Consider the following 22439-nt stretch of genomic DNA (forward strand, 5'->3'; position numbering starts at 1 on the left):
CCTGCTTTTCAAAAGTCCATGTGGAATTTTGATCTCCGGTCTGCAGTGACCCTGCTCGCCTCCAGCTATCTGACCTTACCTGCTATCAGCTGTTTAGGCTTTTGTGGGTCAAAATTAAATATTTGAAACTCCCTGCTCAGGTAGAATCAAATGATGGTGATAGTGATAGGGAGACTGCTCACTCACTCACTTTTAGGTCGACCGATATATCCGGCTGATATTTGGCATTTTTTTAATTAATCGGCACCGGCCGATTGTGCTGCTAAAAAAGGCAGATTTAAAACTTTAGCACGACTTGCAAATGACTTCTGTAATAGAAGTTAATGCAAGTTGCCTGAAGTCTTCCTGTGGAGCACTTGTTTATCCTCTTTGGGCAGCCTGCCAAGTCTGAGAAGAAGCTAAAGAGATGCAATGTTTATACTTATCAATGGACTTAACTCCAGGTGTAGGAGTTCCCAGTTTAACCATTTAAAGACTAAATCTTTTCTGACACTTATTGCTTACAGGTGAAATATATGGAGAAAAATGTAGACCTTCCAGGCACATATACATTTACTTATTGTTTACAAGTAAAAATCCTTTATTTTCTGCTAGGAAATCACTTAGAACCCCCAAACAGTTTATATATATATATATATATATATATATATATATATATATATATATATATATATATATATATATATATATATATATATATATATAATTATACACACACACACATCTAAGTAGGGGTGCATCGGATCAAAAAACTCATGGATCGGATCGTTTTTCGGATCAGCAAATAATAATTGAATTTGAAAAAACCTGTGAAAATTCCACCACCATATATTCCCCACTGTAATATCCACATCATCTCCCCCACTGTAATATTGACTGAGTATGGCTGGGTATTGCCGGGTATTGGCAGAGTATGGAGGGATGGCTGTGACTGCACTTGTCACAGAGCAGCACTGTGGGCACTACAGATGCAGCCCACAGTGCTGCTGCCATCCGATCTCTCCCCTCCACCATACAGATCTGTACACAGAGGGGAGAGAGGAACCGGTGTCACCATGACACCGGTTTATTTACAAGTGATCGCTCCGTCATTTGACGGAACGATCAAATTGTAAACGCTGACTGGTGCACCAAGATGGCCACCGCTCCGGAGCTAGGCCGAAGCCACGGCCTTTCCTAAGGCCGAGACCGCAGCGTGTGCCGATCCGAATGGGGTGACCCGTTGCACCACTACATATAAGTGAACTGATTGGAGGTTTGTTTTTAATAAATGTAATTCATTTTCTGTATCGCTTATTACTTAAGGCTGCTTTCACACTGGAGCAGGCAGGTGTTGACAGTAAAACGCTGCTAGTTTTAGCGGCTGCTAGCGGGGCGCTTATGACCCAACTAGTGGCCGATGAAGGGGTTAAATGTGCCTGTGTAGTGCCGCTGCCGAATTGCTTTGCAGGCGCTTCGGCAGCGGTGCCCATTCATTTCAATGGGCAGGAGTGGTGGAGGAGCGGGGTATACACCGTTCCAAAGATGCTGTTTGTGGGATACTTTTTTAACATGCTGCCAAGGCATCACCTCAGTGTGAAAGCACTCGGGCTTTCACACTGAGACTGCAGGGGAGCCATTTTGTAGGCACTTTACAGGCACAATTTTTAGCCCAAAAGCGCCTGAAAAACACCCCAGTGTGAAAGGGGTCTAACTGTTAGATTTTATGAGATGAAGGAAAAAGAATTGGCCTAACATATCGGCCCATAAAATTCGGCATCATATATCAGCCATCAGCCGCCGCGATTTCTAAATATCAGCATCGGCCAGAGAAAAACCCATATCAGTCGACCTCTACACTCACTACCTGAATACAAGGTAAAAAATCTGACGGGTCAAAAATTTGAAGGGAAAACCCAAGAAAACTTGTGCTCTCAAACATAACCCTGAATAATACAAAGATGATAAAAAAGTTCTACAATCATATGAAGAAAAAAAAGTCTAGTAATTATGTGTACCGTGAAAAACTTAATGAAAATCCAATTGGCTTATCTCCAGTAAAAAAACTGCATGTGTTGATCGATACTGCAAAAATGTCAATTTCATTGCAACACTACCAAGTGTCTCTTACCAGACATATATTAACCCTACCAACCAAGGTCACATGCACTTGGATATATTGAAAATGTCCACAGGATGGCTATGGCCTGGTTGACACAGTTCACAGCTCAGACCACAAACAGCTTAGTAAAGTAGTGAGGGCAGCAAGAGACATGAGGAAAGAAACAAACCAGACAAGATAGTATTGCACTGTATAAAATGGCTGCATTTATTCAGTATATTGGGTACTTCACAAGACAATGTCTACAAGCTCAGTCTGCTCGCAAGCATTGGTGGACATTATGAAGTCAGCAGCTTGGGCTCTACCCAACATGTTTCGTTCCAGAGAACATAGGGTCTATTCAAGGAGAGCATGACCCGCTTCGTATTTAAGGAATGATGTTTCTTCAGAACTTTAGCCTTGACGTTAACATGAAGGATATCACTGAAGGACAGAGCAATCTGTGCCAACTTTGGGTTTTGGTCATTCAAACATGCAGTCCCCAGTTGTTTCACTTTGGGCCTGTTGGCTATTGTTTTCTGTGTTATCCACACCCTAGTTGAACTGCTTTTAGATGTTCTAAAAGTATGACTTCTGCGTCCCTCATTGGGCGAAAACAACAGTGGGATTTTTGTATGTGCCATAAAATAATTTTCTTGGAGTCCATTGAAGGACCACAGGTCACACTCCCCTGTTTTTTATTTTTTATTTTTTTATTTTATTACTTTTCTTGGCACTGCTTGCTTCAGACTGAGGCATTCTGTTAGTTGGGGTTATCCTGGGCTGGTATACAGATTGTCTGTCAGTGTCCAATCCTCCATTAGGCAGCAGTATAACCCTGAAGTAGGACTTTGTGTTCCTCCCAGAGGTTGCTAGGGGTTCCTTGAGCTGTGGCTTATGAACCACCTATTTTGATCATGCCTACAGAGTTCAAGAGCCAGCAGCCTGAGACCAAATATCTTTTTAGATGTCTTTTAAGGGTGGCATTCTAAAGACCACTTTAAGGGGGATATTCTTCCTACTGCCCACTAATATAAGGAGTATTGTTCCTATTGAGCCCTGATGATTTGGTTTTAGTAAGTGTTCCACAAGACATGAAAATGTATTTTTGGGGGGTTAAAAGGTTGAGAGAGCCTGCTTTACAGAGTACAAAAATCCAGTTTCATTAGATATTTTGGTAGCCAGGTCGTGCATGCAACTAATGTCTAGGCAGCTTTAGTGTAGGTAGTCTCCTTAATGCCTATACTTTTGGAAATAGCTGGCTGTTCAGAAAAAAACATCATACAGTTTTTTTGTTTTTTTTTTACATGCCAACATGGGTCCTTTGTGTTTACATGCCCAGGCTTGTTCCCTAGTAGCATGCAAAACTTCATTATGTGTTACATGTGAGGTCACCAGTTAGTTAATTTTTGAATTTATATAGTTTTACCTTGCACATGAAGGTTGAACAAAAGCTTTTGTTTCTCAATCCCTGAGCGACACAGGAATTTGGAGACAGTTGAATTACACTGCCACCTACAGGATAATTTGGACATTCATAGTTTCATAGTTAGTAAGGTTGAATAAAGACACCTGTCCATCCAGTTCAACCTGAGTGTCTACAATTGCCCCTATCCCTGTACATTGCACACTCACATCACACATCCCTACCCTCAAGGAGCCCACAATCCAAGGTCCCCATTCCTATACCAGGGTCAATTTTAGACAGAAGCCAATTAACCTACCTGCATGTCTTTGGAGTGTGGGAGGAAACCGGAGTACCCGGAGGAAACCCATGCAGGCACAGGGAGAACATGCAAACTCCAGGCAGGTAGTGTCGTGGTTGGGATTTGAACCAGCGACCCTTCTTACTGCTAGGTGAGAGTGCTAACCACTACACCACTGTGCCGCCCACACCACTGTGCCGCCCACAAACCATAATCTGTCTTTCATAATATTCCAACATGCTGCAGTTTTTTTACTATTGTCTTTGGAGAATGGATGCCTTTTCTCTACTCTGCTGGAAAAAAATAAAATTTTGCTCTTTTTCTTCAGTCAAAATGTACCTTCAAGCTGCTTAAACTGGTCTCTATACACAGCTATCCTGATTTGCTTTATCATTAGCAATATCTTTTGGAGGCCATACCTTGTCCCTGCTGGATTAGACTTTTGTTGGGCTGGCCTGGAATGTGACCGTGTTGCTATTGGTCTCTGCATTGCGGTGCTTTCGTCATCAGTGATTTTAGAATCTGCACCATTCTGCTTGCAACACCAAATTGTTCTATGCTAGGCAATATGTGCCTGGCTTAGGGCTGAAATTTGTTCATTGAGGTTCTTTGCCATGAAAAATTTACATTTTCCAAAGTGAAGAGAGGTCTGTTAGCCTTTACGGACATCTGGGCAGCCAGCATCTCTAACACCTGGGTATTGGAGGTAGGTTCCAGGGCTACAAGATAGATTTTCTGTCAGCCCCACAGATTAGGTGATTTAATTCTGCCCTAGCGTCCTTCTGGAATGGGAGTCCTTGCCACAGTATTTTTAAGAGAACAGTTCTAGGAGTTTTACTCCAGCCTGTTCACCATTAACAAATCAAAGGGGCTCTACTCCATCATGAATTTAAAGTTTCTGAATATTTTCATTCTGGCTGAGAAATCTTGCAAGGATGCACACATGCATGTCACAATTTTTTCCAGCACATCAGTGAAGACTTCACCTTTGGGTGGACATGCAACACTCCCAATTTGTGGCTTTGCCATTCATTCTATCTTCTGCTCCTTGAGTGCTCAGCCAGGGTACTGACATCTGTGCTTGCCTTGCTACGCTCCCAAGACATCCCCATTCTGGTATATCTACTGGCCCTCCTGTTGAGGGACCAGTGAGCACAAATTTTAGTTAATGTGGTACACTATTCTTTTGATACTGTTTAACAATAAACCAAGGCACACTGGAAGGAGGAGGGATTATACAGGACCAGTATTCCTGTAGGTGGCTGTGTAATAAGACAGTAGTAGACTGTCCCTCAATGAACTCCCAAAAAAGAGTGAAATAAAAATTTGTGACATTTTTTTACATTAACGGGAACAGGAGTTCTTGGTATGTTTAAATTTACACCAAAAACTGATCAATGAAAATCAAGTTTGTACCCATGGTTGTCAGTGTTGATGGGGGGGAATACCTCCCGGCTGGTCCCTGCTGAACTGGCTGAGATTTGAACCGTCTTCGGCCAGCCTTGGGGTCTGCTAATGAGGCGTTTCAGAGCTTTCACCCAGAATTCACAGATTTTTCCAATTTTATATAATTGGAAAATTGTGTGACTCTTGGGTAAAAATTCTGTGAGTTTTGTGTTTAAAAAAAAAAAAAAAAAAAAAATCGCTATGAATCTCCACCATTGCAGGATGTGATGCATTAATTATATAATTGGTTTAAAGTGTTATATTGTAGTTGTAGAGCTACTTGTTTATGGTTTATTATAGTGTAGCGCAGGGGTCCTCAAACTTTTTTTTTTTTTTTTTTTTTTAAACAGGCCAGTTCACTGTCCCTCAGACTGTTGGGGGGGGGGGGGGGACCAGACTCCTCGCCCTCACAGAGCAAAGCCCCCCATATCACAGACGTTAATACCACTCAACACTGCGCTATCCCAAAAAAAAACAAATAAAGCTGCTAACACAATCACAAGGATATAAAACAGTGAATAATTTGCAAATGTTAAATCATAGTGTAGCGCTAAAAAGAAAGAAAGAGTGACCTTATATATAACCAATCAGTAATCTCACAATATTATACAAATATCAAATCCAGAATTATATAGCATTCATTTAAAAATACACCTTATGTGCATAATTCATTAGTGTAAAAAATCATAAAAAAAAAAACATATAGTGATGCAAGAAAGTCCAAAAAGAGACACAAAAAAGTCTCTCGTAGATAATGATCCAATCCACACGTGAAGTAGAAATCACCGTCCACCTTCTTTATATGAGAATAACATGCAGACACCACGTGGTATTCCCATCACCATTTATGATATAGGCTTACCAGATGTATTAGATCCAAACGAATATACATTCGAAGGATCGCAAAGGCTTGTGCACTCGTATACAAAATCTTTCAAAGATAAACTCTCCAGGGAAGTTTCAGATCAGACTATTCCATTCCAGTACTCAAAAAATGTCAAATCTTCAGCGATATAATCCAACTCACATTGTCGAACCCATACAAAAAGAAATGAGGGCCACAATAGTATAATTCCGTTTTAAAAGAAAATGTAATAAAAAAAGTAATGAACTTACATGTATACAATGAATCAAGCGCTTATTTCATAAAAGACACAGCTGCAGTAGGAGTACCGACGCGTTTCGTCCTCAAAAGACGTCATCTGGGGTGACGTCCCCAGGTGACGTCTTTTGAGGACGAAACGCATGTTAAAGGCAGTTGATTGTTTGCTGGGACTGCCCCACTGTTAACCAATTGCCTGTTTCTTAACATGAAAAGTCTCACCCTTTTGTCTGAACCCATCATATTTCCTACGAGCCACTGAATTCACCTTTTAATATGTTTTAAATGTGTAATATTTACCCGTTGAGAATAGTTTTAGTTGAAAAATATATTGATCATCTTCATAGCTGAGACAGCGGTGAAGCCTATTAAGGAGGCAATACTTTCTTTGCTATTAGATGAACAGATCAGTCTGGTCATGCACAGGCAAAGAGTGTTGGTGCACTGATGATGATGTTTTTTGAGTGCCACATACATTTTGGACTATAACTTTTGTTACTCTAATGCAGATGATCTTCAAACCTGCTACAATGGTAGAGGCAACAGCGGAAACCTTTTATCTGGTAGGTACCATTTCAAGTGTGACACCTCCCACTTACTATATGCAAAAAAAGTTAGCATTTCTAAATAAGTTCCTGTTGTGTGTGTGTGTTGTTGTTCTTTTTTTTTTTTTTTTTTTTTTCTTTTAAGCAATCAAAAAGTATTCTATTCTAATAAAGTAGATAGACTTCTTAATTTTTATAGTAACTTGCACGCACAGACAATATTCATACATGTCCAACTAGTGGTAATCACAAGTAATATATGTATACTTGGACAGTATGGTATGACAGTCTGCATGCTCCATGTAAAAAAAAAAATTTTTGTTACATTTCTGCTTTTTCTTCGTTTTTATCATAACAATGGTCAAACGTTTTCATGTTTAAATTTGTGTACCTGTTTTCTTTGTGGGGATGGGGTTTCTTTGTTTATGGATGGAGTCTAAGCTGGATCCATTTGATTTTCTTTACTGTGGTGTACACTAAGAGTGCGTGGACTTGTGCTATCATTAGAGGATCGGCAGCTGCCAATAGTTAAACTGCCCGGGGAACCATACACTGGGGCATTTAAGCGGTGCTTTACTTTGCAAGTTTAATGATATTCCTTTTTGAGTTGAGTTGTGTCTTATGTTTTATTGCTACTTGAATCTACCCGTAAAAAAGGCCATGTTTACACAGTGGGTGCTACACCGCCTGCTTGTGTGAGAGCTGTGTTTATCGCATAGGGATGCGCAGGTGTTTTGTGCAGGCAGACAGTCCCATTGTCAGCTGGGTTGCATTGGCTTGCACGGACACACTCTGTTCCCAGTCTGACATCTGTGTATGTGCACAGCCCTCAACACACTGGGTGCTCATAAACACAGCCCTCACATGGGCATAGGCTGTAGTACACACCCTATATCAGTCATCAACCCTGTCCTCAAGGCCCACTAGCAGGCCAGGTTTTAAGTATTACCTTGGGGAGATGCAGACTGGAATACTGCAGTCACTGAGCAGCAAATGGTATCACCTGTGATATATTTCAGTTATCTTCCAAACCTGGCCTGTTAGTGGGCCCTGAGGACAGGGTTGATGGCCACTGCCCCATATGAACAAGGCCCTCCCTCTATAACAGGGATCCTCAAACTACGGCCCTCCAGCTGTTGCAAAACTACACATCCCATGAGGCATTGTAAAACTCTGACATTCACAAACGTGACTAGGCATGATGGGAATTGTAGTTCCTGAACAACTGGAGGGCCATAGTTTGAAGACCCATGCTCTACAATGTGCTATCCTGGCCTTGTGTACACACACCAGCCTATTTATGTTCAAATTCACAGGTACATAGTACCCCCTACTATTCATTGACCCTAAAAAGTGTATGCCCTAAAAATAAACACACCAAGACTTTTCGCAGGTTCTTTATTTAAAAAAAAAAAAATGCTTGATTGTCCCCCAATGTACATCCATCGTCCACCAGGATGAACGCCACCCACACGAAAAAGAAAATCCTGCTGACACGACCGTTCAATCGCTTGGCTCCTGCCTACTGACACACTGCTTACTCTGCTGTTGAAATGAATGAAGGGGCGAATTTACCTGATTTCATTGACCATACAGGCACTCATCCACATTAGATCAATGATGTCATTGGGGTGTGGAGCAAGAAAATGCATTTAAATACTGATAGATAGATAGATAGATAGATAGATATCTATCTATCTATCTATCTATCTCTAACCCTAACATTTTTATCTGCAACACAGCGCTAAGGTCTGTTGAGCCAGAGTTTTTATTGTTCAGCCACAAGTTACCATAGCAGCAGTTCACACTGCTCTGGTTGTGGTGCAGCAAAACACAAATAACTGGTCATCTTTGACTTGGCAGTACTACCACCAAACGTGGCCCATTCATGACAATGGAGCTATGCTGCGAAGTGGTGTTCCTTTTCATAATCCATAGTTGGCTACCAAAAAAAAGAAGAAAAAAAAACATTTTGAAGAAACCCGACCTTGAGGAGATAAACTGCCAGTAAATACAGATATAAAGTTCTATCTATAGTTTCCACCAATGTGTTGTAAAGTCTTGTGTAAACTTGACATTCTCTCAACTTAAGTGACATCATCTCTTCCCCCGCACCCGCTGTCACAATTTAAATGCAGCCCTGCTGAACTCCATCCACACAGCCATGTCATTCTTTTACAGAGCTCTTTGAATTCATAAACTACGAGTACCGTTGGCCATTGCGGCTGAGGGCTTGTAGCTCCCAATGAACTGCGAGGACACTGGCAAGTGCTCTTGTAGTTCGTTGATTCTTCCAGCAATTCAGGAACTGCCTGCCTATATCAAAGGTAAGTGTACTAAGTCTACAGTATCCTGCCATTTCATCTGTGATTTGTTGATCGTGGGTGCAATGCTTTATAGGCTCCAGAGTAAATAAATTCAATTTATATTAATATTATTAAACTTATCCTTCAAGTGGACTTGTATGCAGTGTTGAGCCATGTAAAATGTAAAGTAAGTTTAAACCGTGTCTGTGTAGATAAATTGAGAATCTTATGATTATGATGAGGAAAGGGAAAAAAGGCAAACCCCAGTGTATGACGATGATGGGGGGAAGAAAACCTGGCAGATCATCCCAGTTTAGGGTCTCATGCACACAGTACTCCTCCCACCCCCCCTCATAAGCCTGTTTTTTTGCAAGCGTCCATACATGTCAAGCGTTTGCCCATTTATTACAGTGGCCATATTGGATTTATTATTCTGGCCATTGGAATGAATGAGCACTCAAACACTAAACGCACCTAGCATTTAGGTGCATTCTGTGTTTTCTACAAAAAACGCTCCTTACCTGAATATGCAAGTGATTTATTTATTTTATTTTTATTAAAACATTTAGCCAATATTTTCAATTAAACCCATATTGGGGAAAAAAAAAATCCTCTCAAATGTATGACTTTTTTCATTTGCATTAATGTTAGGGATTTGTTTACAACTATTTTTTTTTTCTAAACAATTTGCTTGTCTGTCTCTGGTTTTAAAGATGGTGACACCAGTGCAACTGAGAGTTGTGATGAAGTTCCAATGGAGCTGTACACAGCTTTCCAGCACACTCCAACAACACTTACACTCACTGCCACAAGGGTAACAAAGACAAATGACAAGAAACGGAAGAAAAGTGGAGAAAAGGAGCAGACTACTGCAAAATCTAAAAAGGTATGGATTCAAATAGGAGCATTGGCAATGCTTTCTTTAGGTTATCAATTTTAGTGATTGTGTTCAGAAAGATAATTTTGCTTTGTTTTGGTCATATTTGGGGAACATAGCACTGCAGGGTTTGCGCTCTGTCTACAGAAGGACTGACCCTGTTAAATTTGATCCCTTCTTTATTGATGTAATGCTCAATAATCGAAAGCAGGTACTTTTCTCCAGTCTTCCAGGACAGCCTCTGAGATCTTGGATTGTTCCCTCCGAACAGGAAACGTGTACCCCTTTCCAAATATCCTCCCAGGCCCATACCGCTGAGTATTTGTGTTTTTTCATCTGGAAAGAATAGGATGCATGTTGTGGAATCTAGGAGAGCTCTGGGTCTCAGAGGTTGACCAGAGGGGCTTCTTTTAAAATTTAAAAGCTGTACTTTTTTTTTTTTTTTCCTGTCACAATCATTCCCTGGAGAAGTGGAGTGGGGCTGTGTGGTTGCTGTCTTCTGAGAGAGAGAGAGAGAGAGAGAGAGAGAGAGATATGCACCGCTGCTGTGTCTCCCAGCTCCCTCTGTGTGGCAGGGCCTGCTCCTCTGTGTAAGGGGAAGCACCCGGCGTGTCACTTCTGGTGGGGGGTGGGGCCTATGCGTTCCAAGCTGGTCAGTCCAGGAAGCTGCAGAGAATGAGTGACGTCATCAGCAGGCGCCAGAGACTTGTGCTTCATGGTGTCCTTTTAAAGCGGCGCAGTCAGCATCCAAAACGGGCTGGCTGGTGATTTTAGGAGTGACCCAGCGTGGCTGTGGGAGAACACAGTTGTTACTCTGCATTAAAGGCTGATCTTATGGTGACATTGTTTTTTTGCTATAACTATTGTTCAGCAAAATACTATATATTAAAGTGTCTCTGCTTTTGTGCTTAGCACTATGACTTCCAGAGCTACCGCAAGGGTACCAAAGATTCCACCCCCAGGCTCTGGGAACTCCAGTCGTGCATCCATACTGTCACCCTCTCCGGAGATACCTAACGTGGCAAGTCAGGGTGAGTCATTGGAAGCAATTGGTGGTGCTACTGCTTCGCACACTTCAGTCCCTATATATGTGACTGAAGATGCATTTTCCTTTGCTCTGCCTAGAAGGAAGATTAGCAGCTTTATTCACATCCTCTATCCAATTGGATAGAAAGCGTGCTAGATCCCGCTTACCCATCATCCGGATAAGCATTTTCTCAGTCCTCTATCTCACGAAGGAAAAATTCACAAAAAAATACCAGTGGTTGACACTGCGATTTCCAGTGTGAATACAATTTTAACTTGTCCTAGACAATGCACATATGCTTAAAGATCCAACAGCTAAAAAGTTGGAATTCCTGTTAAAATCCTCCTTTGTCTTGGCCTCGATAGTTTCTCAGTCTGCAGTCACTGCAGTAGGCATCTGTCAGCCCTTAAAGGACTAGTTCAAAGAGGCCCTTACGGAGGTCCCTGCACAACAGGCCCGTGAGTTAGCTGAACTACCAAAGGCTATGTTTTGCTATAGACACCATAAAAGACTCTATCCACTAAGAGTCCTGCCTTGCACTTGTGCTAAAACGCATGCATAGGACCCTGTGGGTACAAAGTTGGTCAGCCGACGCATCTTGCAAAAGAGCTTCTGACTGTTTTCCCTTTTCATGGGGAGTGACTATTTGGGGAGGATTTGGTCAAATTCATCCAAATAATTTCTAGCAGGAAAGGTACTCTTTCTACCAAGAAGGTATAAACATTCTTTTATTTAAAGGGACTCCTTCCCCTGCACCAGGGGCAGCTGCCCCTAGGCAGCGGCGATGGCCTCCACCATCAGACTCTAGAGGAGGAAACCTTCAGCCCCTGTATACATGATTGTAAATGTGTTTTTCCTCCGCCCTGTAGAGCCTAGAAGGAAAATTAGCGTCTTTAACCACTTCTGCTATCCAAGAGGATAGCGCGTTGGATCCCCCTCCCCCACCTTAGACCCCTTATCAAGGCAACAGTGGGTAGAGGATGGGGGGGTTACCCTCAGGTGATCAGGAAGAAAGGCAAACCGATTACTCCTCCGCGGAGGAGACAACTGGAGTTGAACCTTTTTTCAGCCTCGCAATCTGAGAGATTGCTTGTACAAATCTCTTACAGAGATGGTTTGTGCCTCTTTAACGCTACCTCTAGTAGAGTCAGCTGATAGTTTTTCTTCTTGGGTTCCTTAAAACCTTCACTGCCTTTTTCATGTGTTTCCTGTACATGTACAGATCCATGCAGAAATTGAACAGATCCATTCTAGATCTAAAAGAATCTAAATCGGTTCCTGAAGATCCGCTCCTTTCTATGGAGTCGATCAGGTCAGTAGTTTCTATCCTACAAGGAAGAAAACTTCTGGCATCTATCGGCATCAGGGATGCATATCTGTGTGTCCATATATTTCCCGCTCACCAAAGGTTTCTGTGGTTCTAAGTAGAACAACCACATTTCAGTTTGTAGCCGTGCCCTTCGAGCCAGCTACAGCACCCCGGATGTGTTCACAAAAGTGCTAGCCCCACCTCTAGCCAGGTTAAGGGCACAGGGTATAAACAGTCTTGGCATACCTAGACGATCTATTGCTAATAGACCGTCTTGGCATACCTAGACGATCTATTGCTAATAGACCAATCAGTGTTCGGAGTAAGGTGTATGCAAGAGAAGACAACTGTCCAAGGACAGTGTACAAGAACCGAGAGAGCCTTGGCCATCAACATCCTAGAGATTCGGGCAGTACGTCTGGCTCTGAAAGCCTGGACTACCAAGTTAAGGGATTGTCCTGACAGGATCCAATCGGTCAATGCCATGGCTGTGGCCTATATCAATCCCCAAAGGGACCACCAAGAGTCTCTCAGCGCAGAGAGAGGTGAACCGTATTCTAACTTGGGCAGAAAGAAATATTCCATGCCTATTGGCAGTCTTCATTCTAGTAATGTAGAATTGGCAGGCAGACTACTTTGTCACCAGCAGATTATTCCCAGGGGAATGGTTTCTTCACCCCGACATATTTTCGGGCTGTTTGTCAAAGATGGGGGACCCCGGACGTAGATCTTCTAGCGTCCAGTTTAACATAAAGTTAGTCAACTGTGTCCAGACCAAAGGATCCGTTCGCATGCAGAACAGATGCGTTGGTGATACCGTGGGATCAGTTCTTGCTGATCTATGCATTTTCCCCCTATTCAATTGCTGCCTCAACTTCTTTGCAAGATCAAGCTGCAAAGAAAACCGGTAATTCTGGCAGCACCAGCATGGCTCAAGGTCATGGTATGCAGAAATTGTAAAGATGGCAGTGGAGAATCCCTGGTCCCTTCCATTAAGGCCAGACCTGTTCTCACAGGGGCCGATATTCCATCCTACTTTACGAACGCTAAATTTAACGGCTTGGCTATTGAAACCCACATTCTGAAGAAACGTGGGCTTTCCGGGTCAAGAGGTAGAGAAGTTATTTTCCCTGAACCCTCGGGATCAGATGATACTTAGACAATCAGCCAGGTGTATTCTTTTCCCCCTGATGAGGTTGATTCCGCTTGTTCTTTGAAATTTCATCCCAGAGAAGACAAGCCTCATCCTGGTGGCCCCTTATTGGCCCAAAAGGTCATGATTCTCCATGCTGCAAAGCCTCTTGGTAGTTCCCCCAATCCTCCCGCAGAAGGAGGACTTGATTGCACATTGTCGGCATCAAGAGCAGAGAGCTGGTGCTTTGCCATACCAGATATGTAAAGCTGTGACTTAGTCCAGTTACTCTACCTTTTTGTAAAGCATTATCACCTGGATCTGCTTACAAGCAAGTATCAGTCTTTTGGACATAAGGTCCTCCAGGCGGTGGTTCAGCCCTAGATGGTAAGTTCTTGAGAATCTGGCTGTCCTGGAAGACAACTGGAGAAAACTTGAGTGAGACTTACTGGTAACTCTTTTTCTAGGAAGTCTTCCAGGAAAGCCAGGTTAAACACCACCCAGATGGGTTTTTTGTTGTTTTTTATTTTTTAATTTTTTTTAATTTTATTATCGTGCTGAAATGACTGTTTTGTCTTCCAGTGTCTTCCTATGGGCCTGGAGGACCGCCTTTTATTTTGAATGGGGTACGTGTTTCCTGTCCAGAGGGAGGAGCCCAAGGTCTCAGAGGCTGTCCTGGAAGACTTCCTAGAAAATGAATTACCGATAAGTCTAAGTCCTTGTACACACGGTCGGAGATTCCGACGGAATGTGTCTGATCGGACTGTTTTGTCTGCTATTCCGACTGTGTGTGGTCTACATCGGACTGTTTCTGTCGGAGTATCCGACGGACCAAGTTTTCCAACTTGTTGGTAAAATTTTCAGACAAAATGCTCCGATCGGACATACTCCGATCATGTGTAGGGAATTCCGATCGGACAAAGTGTGACGCATGCTCAGATCAAATTCCTACACCAAAGCTATTGGCTACTAGCCTGAACGTAGTCCCGTCGTAACGAAATAACGCCATCACGTTGGATTTTCTGACAACTTTGTCCGACCGTGTGTATGCAACAATCTCTGACAAGTGTGTACAAGGGCTAAGGCCCCTTTCACACATGCGGACAGTATGTCCGTATTTCATCCATCCATTTGCGGATGAAATACGGACATACATGCATCCCTATGGGATAGCGGGTGTCTGCGGATGAACATCCGCAGACACCCGCTTTTGTGCGCCTCCGCAATTGTCCAAATCTGCAGACTGAGGAAAATCCTATTTTTATATCAGTCTGCAGAGCGGATCGGATGAACACGGACAGACGGTCCGTGCTCATCCGATCCCCCATAGAGGAGAATGGAGAGCTGACAGGGCGGTCCCTGCACAGTGCCGGGACCGCCCTGTCCGCCGCGGGGACAATGGAGCGATCCCCGCTGAGCGAGCGGATCATCACGGGGCGGATCATTACTGATCTGTCCCGTGTGAAAAGGGGTCTTGCTCTGGTTTTTGCCCAGAATTTGTAGGAAGATGATGCTGTTAGAGCTACGTTACTCATACATATTTATAATTCTGCCTTTTCTTTGGCCCTTATGTAATTTAATACTGTTCAGACTAACATTTGTTTTAAAGGCCCCGTTAAGTTTGATACATTGTTTAAAATTTAACTTTTGAAATCCAGAACTTTTTTTTGTATAATTTGTTAGTTCTTGGTATATATGAGGTTGGTGACACAGGCATTCATTTGACACATTTTGCTACTGCATCAGGCTGAGCATTAATAGCAGCAGAAGGGCTGGACTATTGCTCAAGCAATGCATGCATTCCTTCTGGTAGTACCTCTGCTTTGTGCATCGTGCTATGGTCGGAAAGGTGGTTAAAATCACCTAAAAAAAGAGTTCAAGAAAGACTATAGTCAGTAGGGAGCCTAGACCCATCTCAAAAAAGAGGGCATCCTCTCCTGAGAGTAACATGGCTCAGGACCCTCATACTGAGGAACAAGGATTAAGAGATTACAAATTTCTCTCAAGGGACCAGGAAGAGGCTGATGTCCAAAGAACCTAATATGAAAGGATCAGGTTTGCAGGAAAGGTGGTTGGTATAGTCTCTCACTAAATTGGTCCGCTCCACATTTTTACCGCCAGTGAGCGCAGTCAATTGATGAGCCCACTTCTGATTTGGGTTCACTAAAGCCGCCTCAATCTGTTCATGCTTTTTCTATCCATTTATGGCTAAAACAAGCGTATGTATTCGGAGTCAGAGCACCCAGATAAACATTTTTTTCATTAAAAAAAAAAAAAAAAAAAAAAGCTTTCAATACTTCATCCTATGGAGGTAAAGTTCTATAAGAAATGGGGATTTCCAGCAGTTGACGCTGCTATATCCTCTGTACCTGACTTGTCCAGTAGACAATATGCTAAAGGATCCAACACAAAAGAAGTTGGAATTCCTTTTTAAAAGCTGTAATTCGCTCACAGGTTCAGTCTGTGCTGGCAGCGATCAGAGTATCTCAGTCCTTAAAGAACCAGTTTATGGAGGTACTCAGGATTATTCTTGAGCAGCAGGCCCAAGATTTGGCCGGGATATCAGAAGCGTTGTGTTTTATAGTAGACACTATGAAAGATTCTATTCTCCAGGCCTCACGGCTTATGCTAGGGCTGGTACATGTGCATAGAATCCTATGGTTGAAAAATTGGTCAGTCATAGCCCCATGCAAAAGCTCTTGGCCAGTTTCCCTTTTCATGGTGAACGGTTATTTGGAGACAACCTGGATGGGTATATCCAAAGAATTTCTAATGGGAAAAGTTTCCTTTTACCAGTTAAAAAGAAGTTTAAGCATTTTTTTCTTCTCCGGTGCCAGGGGCATCAGCCTCCAGGCAGTCGTGACGGTCTTCACCATCAGGTTCAAGGGGTAAACCCTCAAGGTTAGTCCCAGGGTCAAAACAGGAGCTGGGAGAGGAAACCCACAAAAAAACAAAATACTAAAGCCTTTTTATGAAGGGGCACCCCCGCTCGCTCGAGTGGGGAGAAGGCTTCTACAGTCTTCAATTGTCTGGCAAGAACAATGTCAAGACAGATGGGTGGCTTCCTCAATTTCCCTAGGTTACAAACTATAGAGTTTCCAAGGATTCCCGTCTCCTCGTTTTCTCAGATCATACGTTTCCAGAGATTCAGTGAAAAGTCTTTCTAGCTTTGGTCCCCTTGAAAGAGCAAGGATTAGGGTTTTTATTCAAACCTTTTCACGATTCCAAAACCTAATGGGGATGTGGACCCATTTTGGATCTCAAAGATCTAAACCGTTTTTTGAATATCGTTCTTTTCACGTGGAGTCAATCCGATCACCCTACAAGGGGGAGATCTTCTGGCATCAATCGACATTGAGGATGCTTTTCTCCATGTGCCTATTTTTCCCCGCTCACCAGAAATTTTTTACGCTTCAAGGTAGGAAATCTTAATTTACAGTTTGTAGCTCTGCCTTCGGTCTAGCTACTGAACCTCAAGTGTTTACAAAGGTTCTGGCTCCTCCTTTAAATAGGTTAGGGGCTCAAGGTATAACGATACTAGCCTGTTTAGACGATCTACTCTTTATGGATAAATCCATAGCCCACTTAAAACCAAAGTTTGGTCACCACAGTCAGCCTCCTGGAATACCTAGGTGGGATTCTCAACCTAGAAAAATCCTCCTTGAAACCATCAAGGAGATTGCAGTACTTGGGGCTGATTATAGATACAGCTCAGAAGATCGTGTTTTTGCCCCAGGATCTGTTCCATAAGGGAACTGATTCAGTTGATCAAAACAAAGAAGAATCCTTCTATTCGACTTTGCATGAAATTGTTGGGAAAGATGGCTTCTTTCGAGGCAGTTTCTTATGCGCAGTTTCATTCAAGACTGCTGCAAAACGGTATCCTGTCAACTTGAACAAGAAGGTCCAAGCTCTGGACTTCCCAATATGTTTATCCCCCAACGTGCATCAGAGCCTCAATTAGTGGTTGATATCCAAGAATCTTCAAAAAGGTAAATCCTTTCTACTAGTTACCTGTAAGGTAGTAACAGATGCTGGCCTTCTGGGCTGGGGGGCAGACCTGGAAAAAGCGTCTGTCCAAGGGAAATGAGAGATGACCTTGCCCATCAATATTCTAGAAATTTGGGCTGGAGGCCTGGAAGCTCAGAATACGGAGTTGTCCTGTTGGGATCCAATCTGACAATGCCACAGCTGTGGCCTATATCAATCACAGAGGGCACAAGAAGTCATGCAGCCCAGAGAGAGGTGATTTGTATTCTATCTTGGGAAAACAACATTCCTTGCCTATCAGCAATTTTCATTCCAGGGATAGGGAATTGGCAGGCAAACTACTTGAGTTGCCAACAATTGTTCCCGAGAGAATGGTCCATTCACCTTAACATCTTTCTGACATTATGCTAAAAATGGGGAGTTCCGGACGTGGATCTGTTTTTGTCCAGGTCCAACAACAAGATGTGTCAAGGACAAGGGATCCGATGGCATACATAACAGATGCCTTGGTTTTTCCATGGTATCAGTTTTTCACCGATCTACGCGTTCCCTCCTGTTCTGCTGCTTCTGCGCCTTCCTGCAGGATCGAGCATGAAGGGAAGGTGGTGATTCTTGTGGCCCAGGAGATCTTGGTTTGCCGAGATCGTAAAAATGGCATTAAGGGACTCTTGGACCCTAGTGCTGTGGCCAGACCTTCTCTTGCAAGGTCCAGTGTTCCATCCTTCCTTACAAATGCTAAATTTAGCGGTTTGTCTATTGAGACCCACATTCAAAATAATCGTGGGCTGTTAGCTTCAGTAGGTTCTACTTGGTTAATACTAGGAAGCCAGCCTCTGGAGTTATATAGAATCTGGAAGGCATGTGTCTCCCTGGTGTGAATCCAGGGGTTGACGCCCCAGGAAATATGTCATAGATAGGATCTTTGAATTCCTACAGATAGTACTCAAGGCCAGCTACTTTTCTAATCCCATCAAGGCCAGATGTCTTAATCAGTGTTTTTTTTTTTTTGCTTCACTCTCTGGTTCATATTCTTTATTCAGGGCGTAACTAGGTTTAATCCTCCAGTCAGGTCACCCCTGAACCCTTGGGACTTCCTCTTGATGAGGAAAAATAAATTTCTTGGTTGCGATATCTTCTGCAGGAAGAGTATCAGTTGCCTGCTCTTTCTTGTAAAGAGCCATATTGCTTTACTCATAATGATGAGGTTGTATTGCTGCCTCATCCTGAATTCCTGCCGAAGGTAGTATCTTCTTTTCATTTAGACCAGGATATTCTGCCTTAATTTTTTCCAGAACCTCGTTCTGTGGAAGAAAGATCACTACATTCTCTTGATGTGGTGAGAGCGGCCAAAGTCTATTAAAAGTGTCCGCTCAGATTCATAAAACAGATGTTTTTGTTTTGTGTTGCCAAACGGTCCTTTGGGCGCATTGTACTGCAGGCTGCAGTATGAGTCCTCTAGTCTCTAGGTGCCCTACTTTTATTGTGTCTCCCTCCCTTCAATTGGCATTGCTGTGGGACATCCCACATAGTAACTATTATGCCTCTGTGTCCTGTGATGTACGATAAGAAAATAGGATTTTTATAACGGCTTACCTGTAAAAATCCTTTTCTTGGAGTACATCATGTGGCACAGAGGTCCCTCCCTTCTTTAGTTTACACGTGTATTGCTTTGCTACAAAATTGAAGTACTCCCACCAGTGCGAGGGGTTATATAGGGAGTGCACTTTTTCATTTAGGGCGTGCTAGTGTCCGTCACCTGAAGGTGGCCTATAACCCACATTATAGAAAAGGATTTTACAGGTAAGCTGTTATAAAAATCCTATTTTTGTAGTATAGTTATTCAGAGTGAGCGGACAGCTATCTGTTGATAACTGCCGAACCGGATCAGCAGCTGCTCGGTTGTTATCCCAGGCAGTGGGCGCCAATGGCGCTGATTTTTAAAAGAATGACCGTGTTCAGAATCCCAGATTTTGAAGTGCAGAGGAGGAATTTGGGGTCTTTTAGACCCCCGATCCCTCCATAAAGAGTACCTGTCACCAACTATTACTGTCACAAGGGATGTTTACATTCCTTGTGGCATCAATCAAAGTGATCAGATTTATTTATTTAATTTTTTTTAACACTGTTGAAGAAAAAAAATATTTATTTTATTTTCTTACCTCGTGCTCGCGCAGCAGAGAAATCGCATATGTAAACGGAGTTCAAATCACACATGCGAGGTATCGCTGTGATCATCGGAGTGTGAGCGATATTTCTAGCACTAGACCTCTTCTAACTCTAACCTGGTAACTGTTTAAATTTTTTTTAAAGCATCGCCTATGAAGATTAATTAGTGTCATTTGTTGCCACTCCACAAGTGTGCAGTTTTCAACCCTAACATATTTGGTATCTATTTACTTGGCGTAACATCCTCTTTCACAATGTACAAAAAAAGGGGCTGATGTTACTGTTAAAATGTTTTAATTTTTTTTTCCAAAAAAAAAAAATTGCATTTGAAAGACCACATTGCATTATATATATTTGTGTGTTGGTGATAGCAGACCTGATTAACAAATTAAGGCAGCATTGCACCTGGTTCTGTTTATTAAAGTCAGCAGCAACACTTTTAATAAACAAACACTCACCTGTCCCACGGTCCAGTGATGCGGGGGCCTGAAGCCTCGCTCCTCTTCCCCACCTGTCCACGGCGCCGGCATTATTACTGTGGCCACCCGACTGTGACTGCTTGTGGCTTCACAGTCGGGTGCGCACTGTGCACGTGCGAGACTTGAATGGCCATGCAATTTGCAGAGCTGGGGTTCGGCCCCATCCCCTCTCTGTCCTGATTTGGCTAACTGACTTTGACAATAGCAGGAGCCAATGGCGCCACTGCTGTCACAGCCAATCAGGAGGGAGAGTCCTGGGTGGCTTATACACTCGTGGACAGAGATGGGGCTCCGGTAAGTATTAGGGGGGCCAAGGGGTGCTGCTGCACACAGAAGGATTTTTATCTTAACGCATAGAATGCATTAATATAAAAAGAAACTTTCTGACTTTACAACCCCTTTAAGCTTTGTAGCTTTTCTAACGTATTGGAATTATTTTGGCTTGCACCAATGCTTTTCTTTTTTTCATACAAAACATGCTAAGCAAATTCTCTGTAGGAACTTGTCTACTGTTACTGTATATGCTGATGAGAGAATCCTTTATTCTACGCAAAAAAAAAAAAAGTGGATGTCGTGTTTTTATTGTGGTATTTTTTTTTTTTTTTTGTCAATTGATTTTTAGTTAACTGATGGATTAAAATGTCAACCTTTTTTTTTTTTTCTTTCTAAAGGCCTTCAGAGAAGGATCAAGAAAATCTTCCAGAGTTAAGGTGCATATTTAGTGTGTGCATGTGTACAACAAATGTATAATGTAATATATATATATATATATATATAATATAGTTTTTAATGTGTGTAATAATATAAATAAATATATATTTGTATATCAGTCAAAAATTTTAGAACCACCCCCATTTTTCTAGGTCTTTTAAAATGTAAATAGTCCAGCAACGTTTATTAAAGTCCAGCAAATAACCTTAAATGCTACAAAAGTAAGCGGTAAACTGCCAGAGGTGAAAATAAAATGTTTAGGTTAAACTGAAAAATAATGTACATTTCAGTGTTATACAAAAATGCCTTTTTCATGGAAGAAGTAATAGGTTAACCATTTTTTTTTTATGCAGCAATGTAAGTAAATTAAGCCTTGAAAGTTTATGCTAACAATTCCTTCCTACAGGTGTCCCAGCTTTTGTCGATTACTTACATGCTCTCTGTATAAAACTTAGTGTTAAAATGGACTGTTCCCACACCCCCTTAAGAAATATTTGGACTGTATTGTACTGCAGGAAGTAGTATATTGCACTCAAAATGGCAAGAGAATGGAAATTAACAAAGGAAGGCAGACCATTATGACCCTTAAAAGTGTAATTCTTTCCTTTAGAGAAATTGCATAGAAAGCCAAGGTTACGGATTCCTACACCATCAAAAGGCACTTGGAGGAAATTGACAGGAGGTATGGTAGACCCAAAGCCACAACAGAATCCGAAGACAAGTTTCTGAGAGTCAGCATCTTGCATGACAGGTGGCTCACAGAACCGCTTCAAGCACAGCTGCACATTCAAGTAAGCCTCAGTTTCAACCGTGAAGAGAAGACTTTGAGCTGCAGGCTTGAGTGGCTCTAAGAAAGCCATTGCTAAAATTGCTAAATAAGAAAGAGGCTTGCCTGGAACATGAAGCACTGCCAGTGGACTACTGAAGACCGGAAGAAGTTCTTCTGGACTGATGAATTAAAATTTGAGATCTTTGGTTCATCACGCAGTGTTTTTGTATGCTCTCAAAAAGGTGAAAGGATGGTTCCTCAGAGTGCGACACTAACTTTCCAAAACGTGAGGAAGCCTGATGGTCTGGGGCTCTTTTGCTGGATCCACAGTGACCAACTTGCACAGAGTGACACCCTGAACCGAAACTACTACTATAGTATTTTGCAGAGCCATCCTACAGCAAGATAATGACCCAAATCCTACTTCAAGGCTGTGTCAAAGTTGGTTTGGGATCACCTGGACAGAAGGGTGAAAGACAAGGAACCTATAAGAGCAATACATTTTGTGGGAACTGTGTTTGGTAGAACTGTCTGAACAATATTTGATTTCTGTTGTAGAAAGAATGCTGCAAGTGTGTTTGGCTGTTATATCTGCAAAATATGCTTATTTTGAGTAAACCATTTAGCTTGCATTTTGTGTTAAATCAATTCCATCATTTATTTTGTTTCCAATTGTTTTATATGCTTTATTTTCAGAGTACATTGAGGCATTAAACTGTGTCGTAATCCAATAAAAACTAGGAAAATGGGGGGGGGGGGGGTTCTGAAACTTTTGACCAGTAGTGCATGTTCCC

At 42.2% G+C, this 22439-nt stretch overlaps 1 protein-coding gene across 7 annotated transcripts in view; it reads left to right on the forward strand.

Moving 5' to 3' along the window:
• The window catches only part of KMT2E (lysine methyltransferase 2E (inactive)), a 136400-nt gene that overhangs the window by 49043 nt on the left and 64918 nt on the right, over positions 1–22439 (forward strand). For all 7 annotated transcript variants that reach the window (XM_077470680.1, XM_077470678.1, XM_077470681.1 and 4 more), the window contains exons 7-9: positions 6844–6897; positions 9899–10071; positions 20837–20875. In XM_077470680.1, the coding sequence (XP_077326806.1) occupies positions 6844–6897; positions 9899–10071; positions 20837–20875 (266 nt within the window). The remainder of the gene's footprint in view (positions 1–6843; positions 6898–9898; positions 10072–20836; positions 20876–22439) is intronic.

Source organism: Lithobates pipiens, unplaced genomic scaffold, assembly GCF_037356315.1.
Source record: "Lithobates pipiens isolate NorthernLeopardFrog02 unplaced genomic scaffold, aLitPip1_a1.2 Scaffold_8, whole genome shotgun sequence".
Taxonomy (NCBI): Eukaryota; Metazoa; Chordata; class Amphibia; order Anura; family Ranidae; genus Lithobates; species Lithobates pipiens.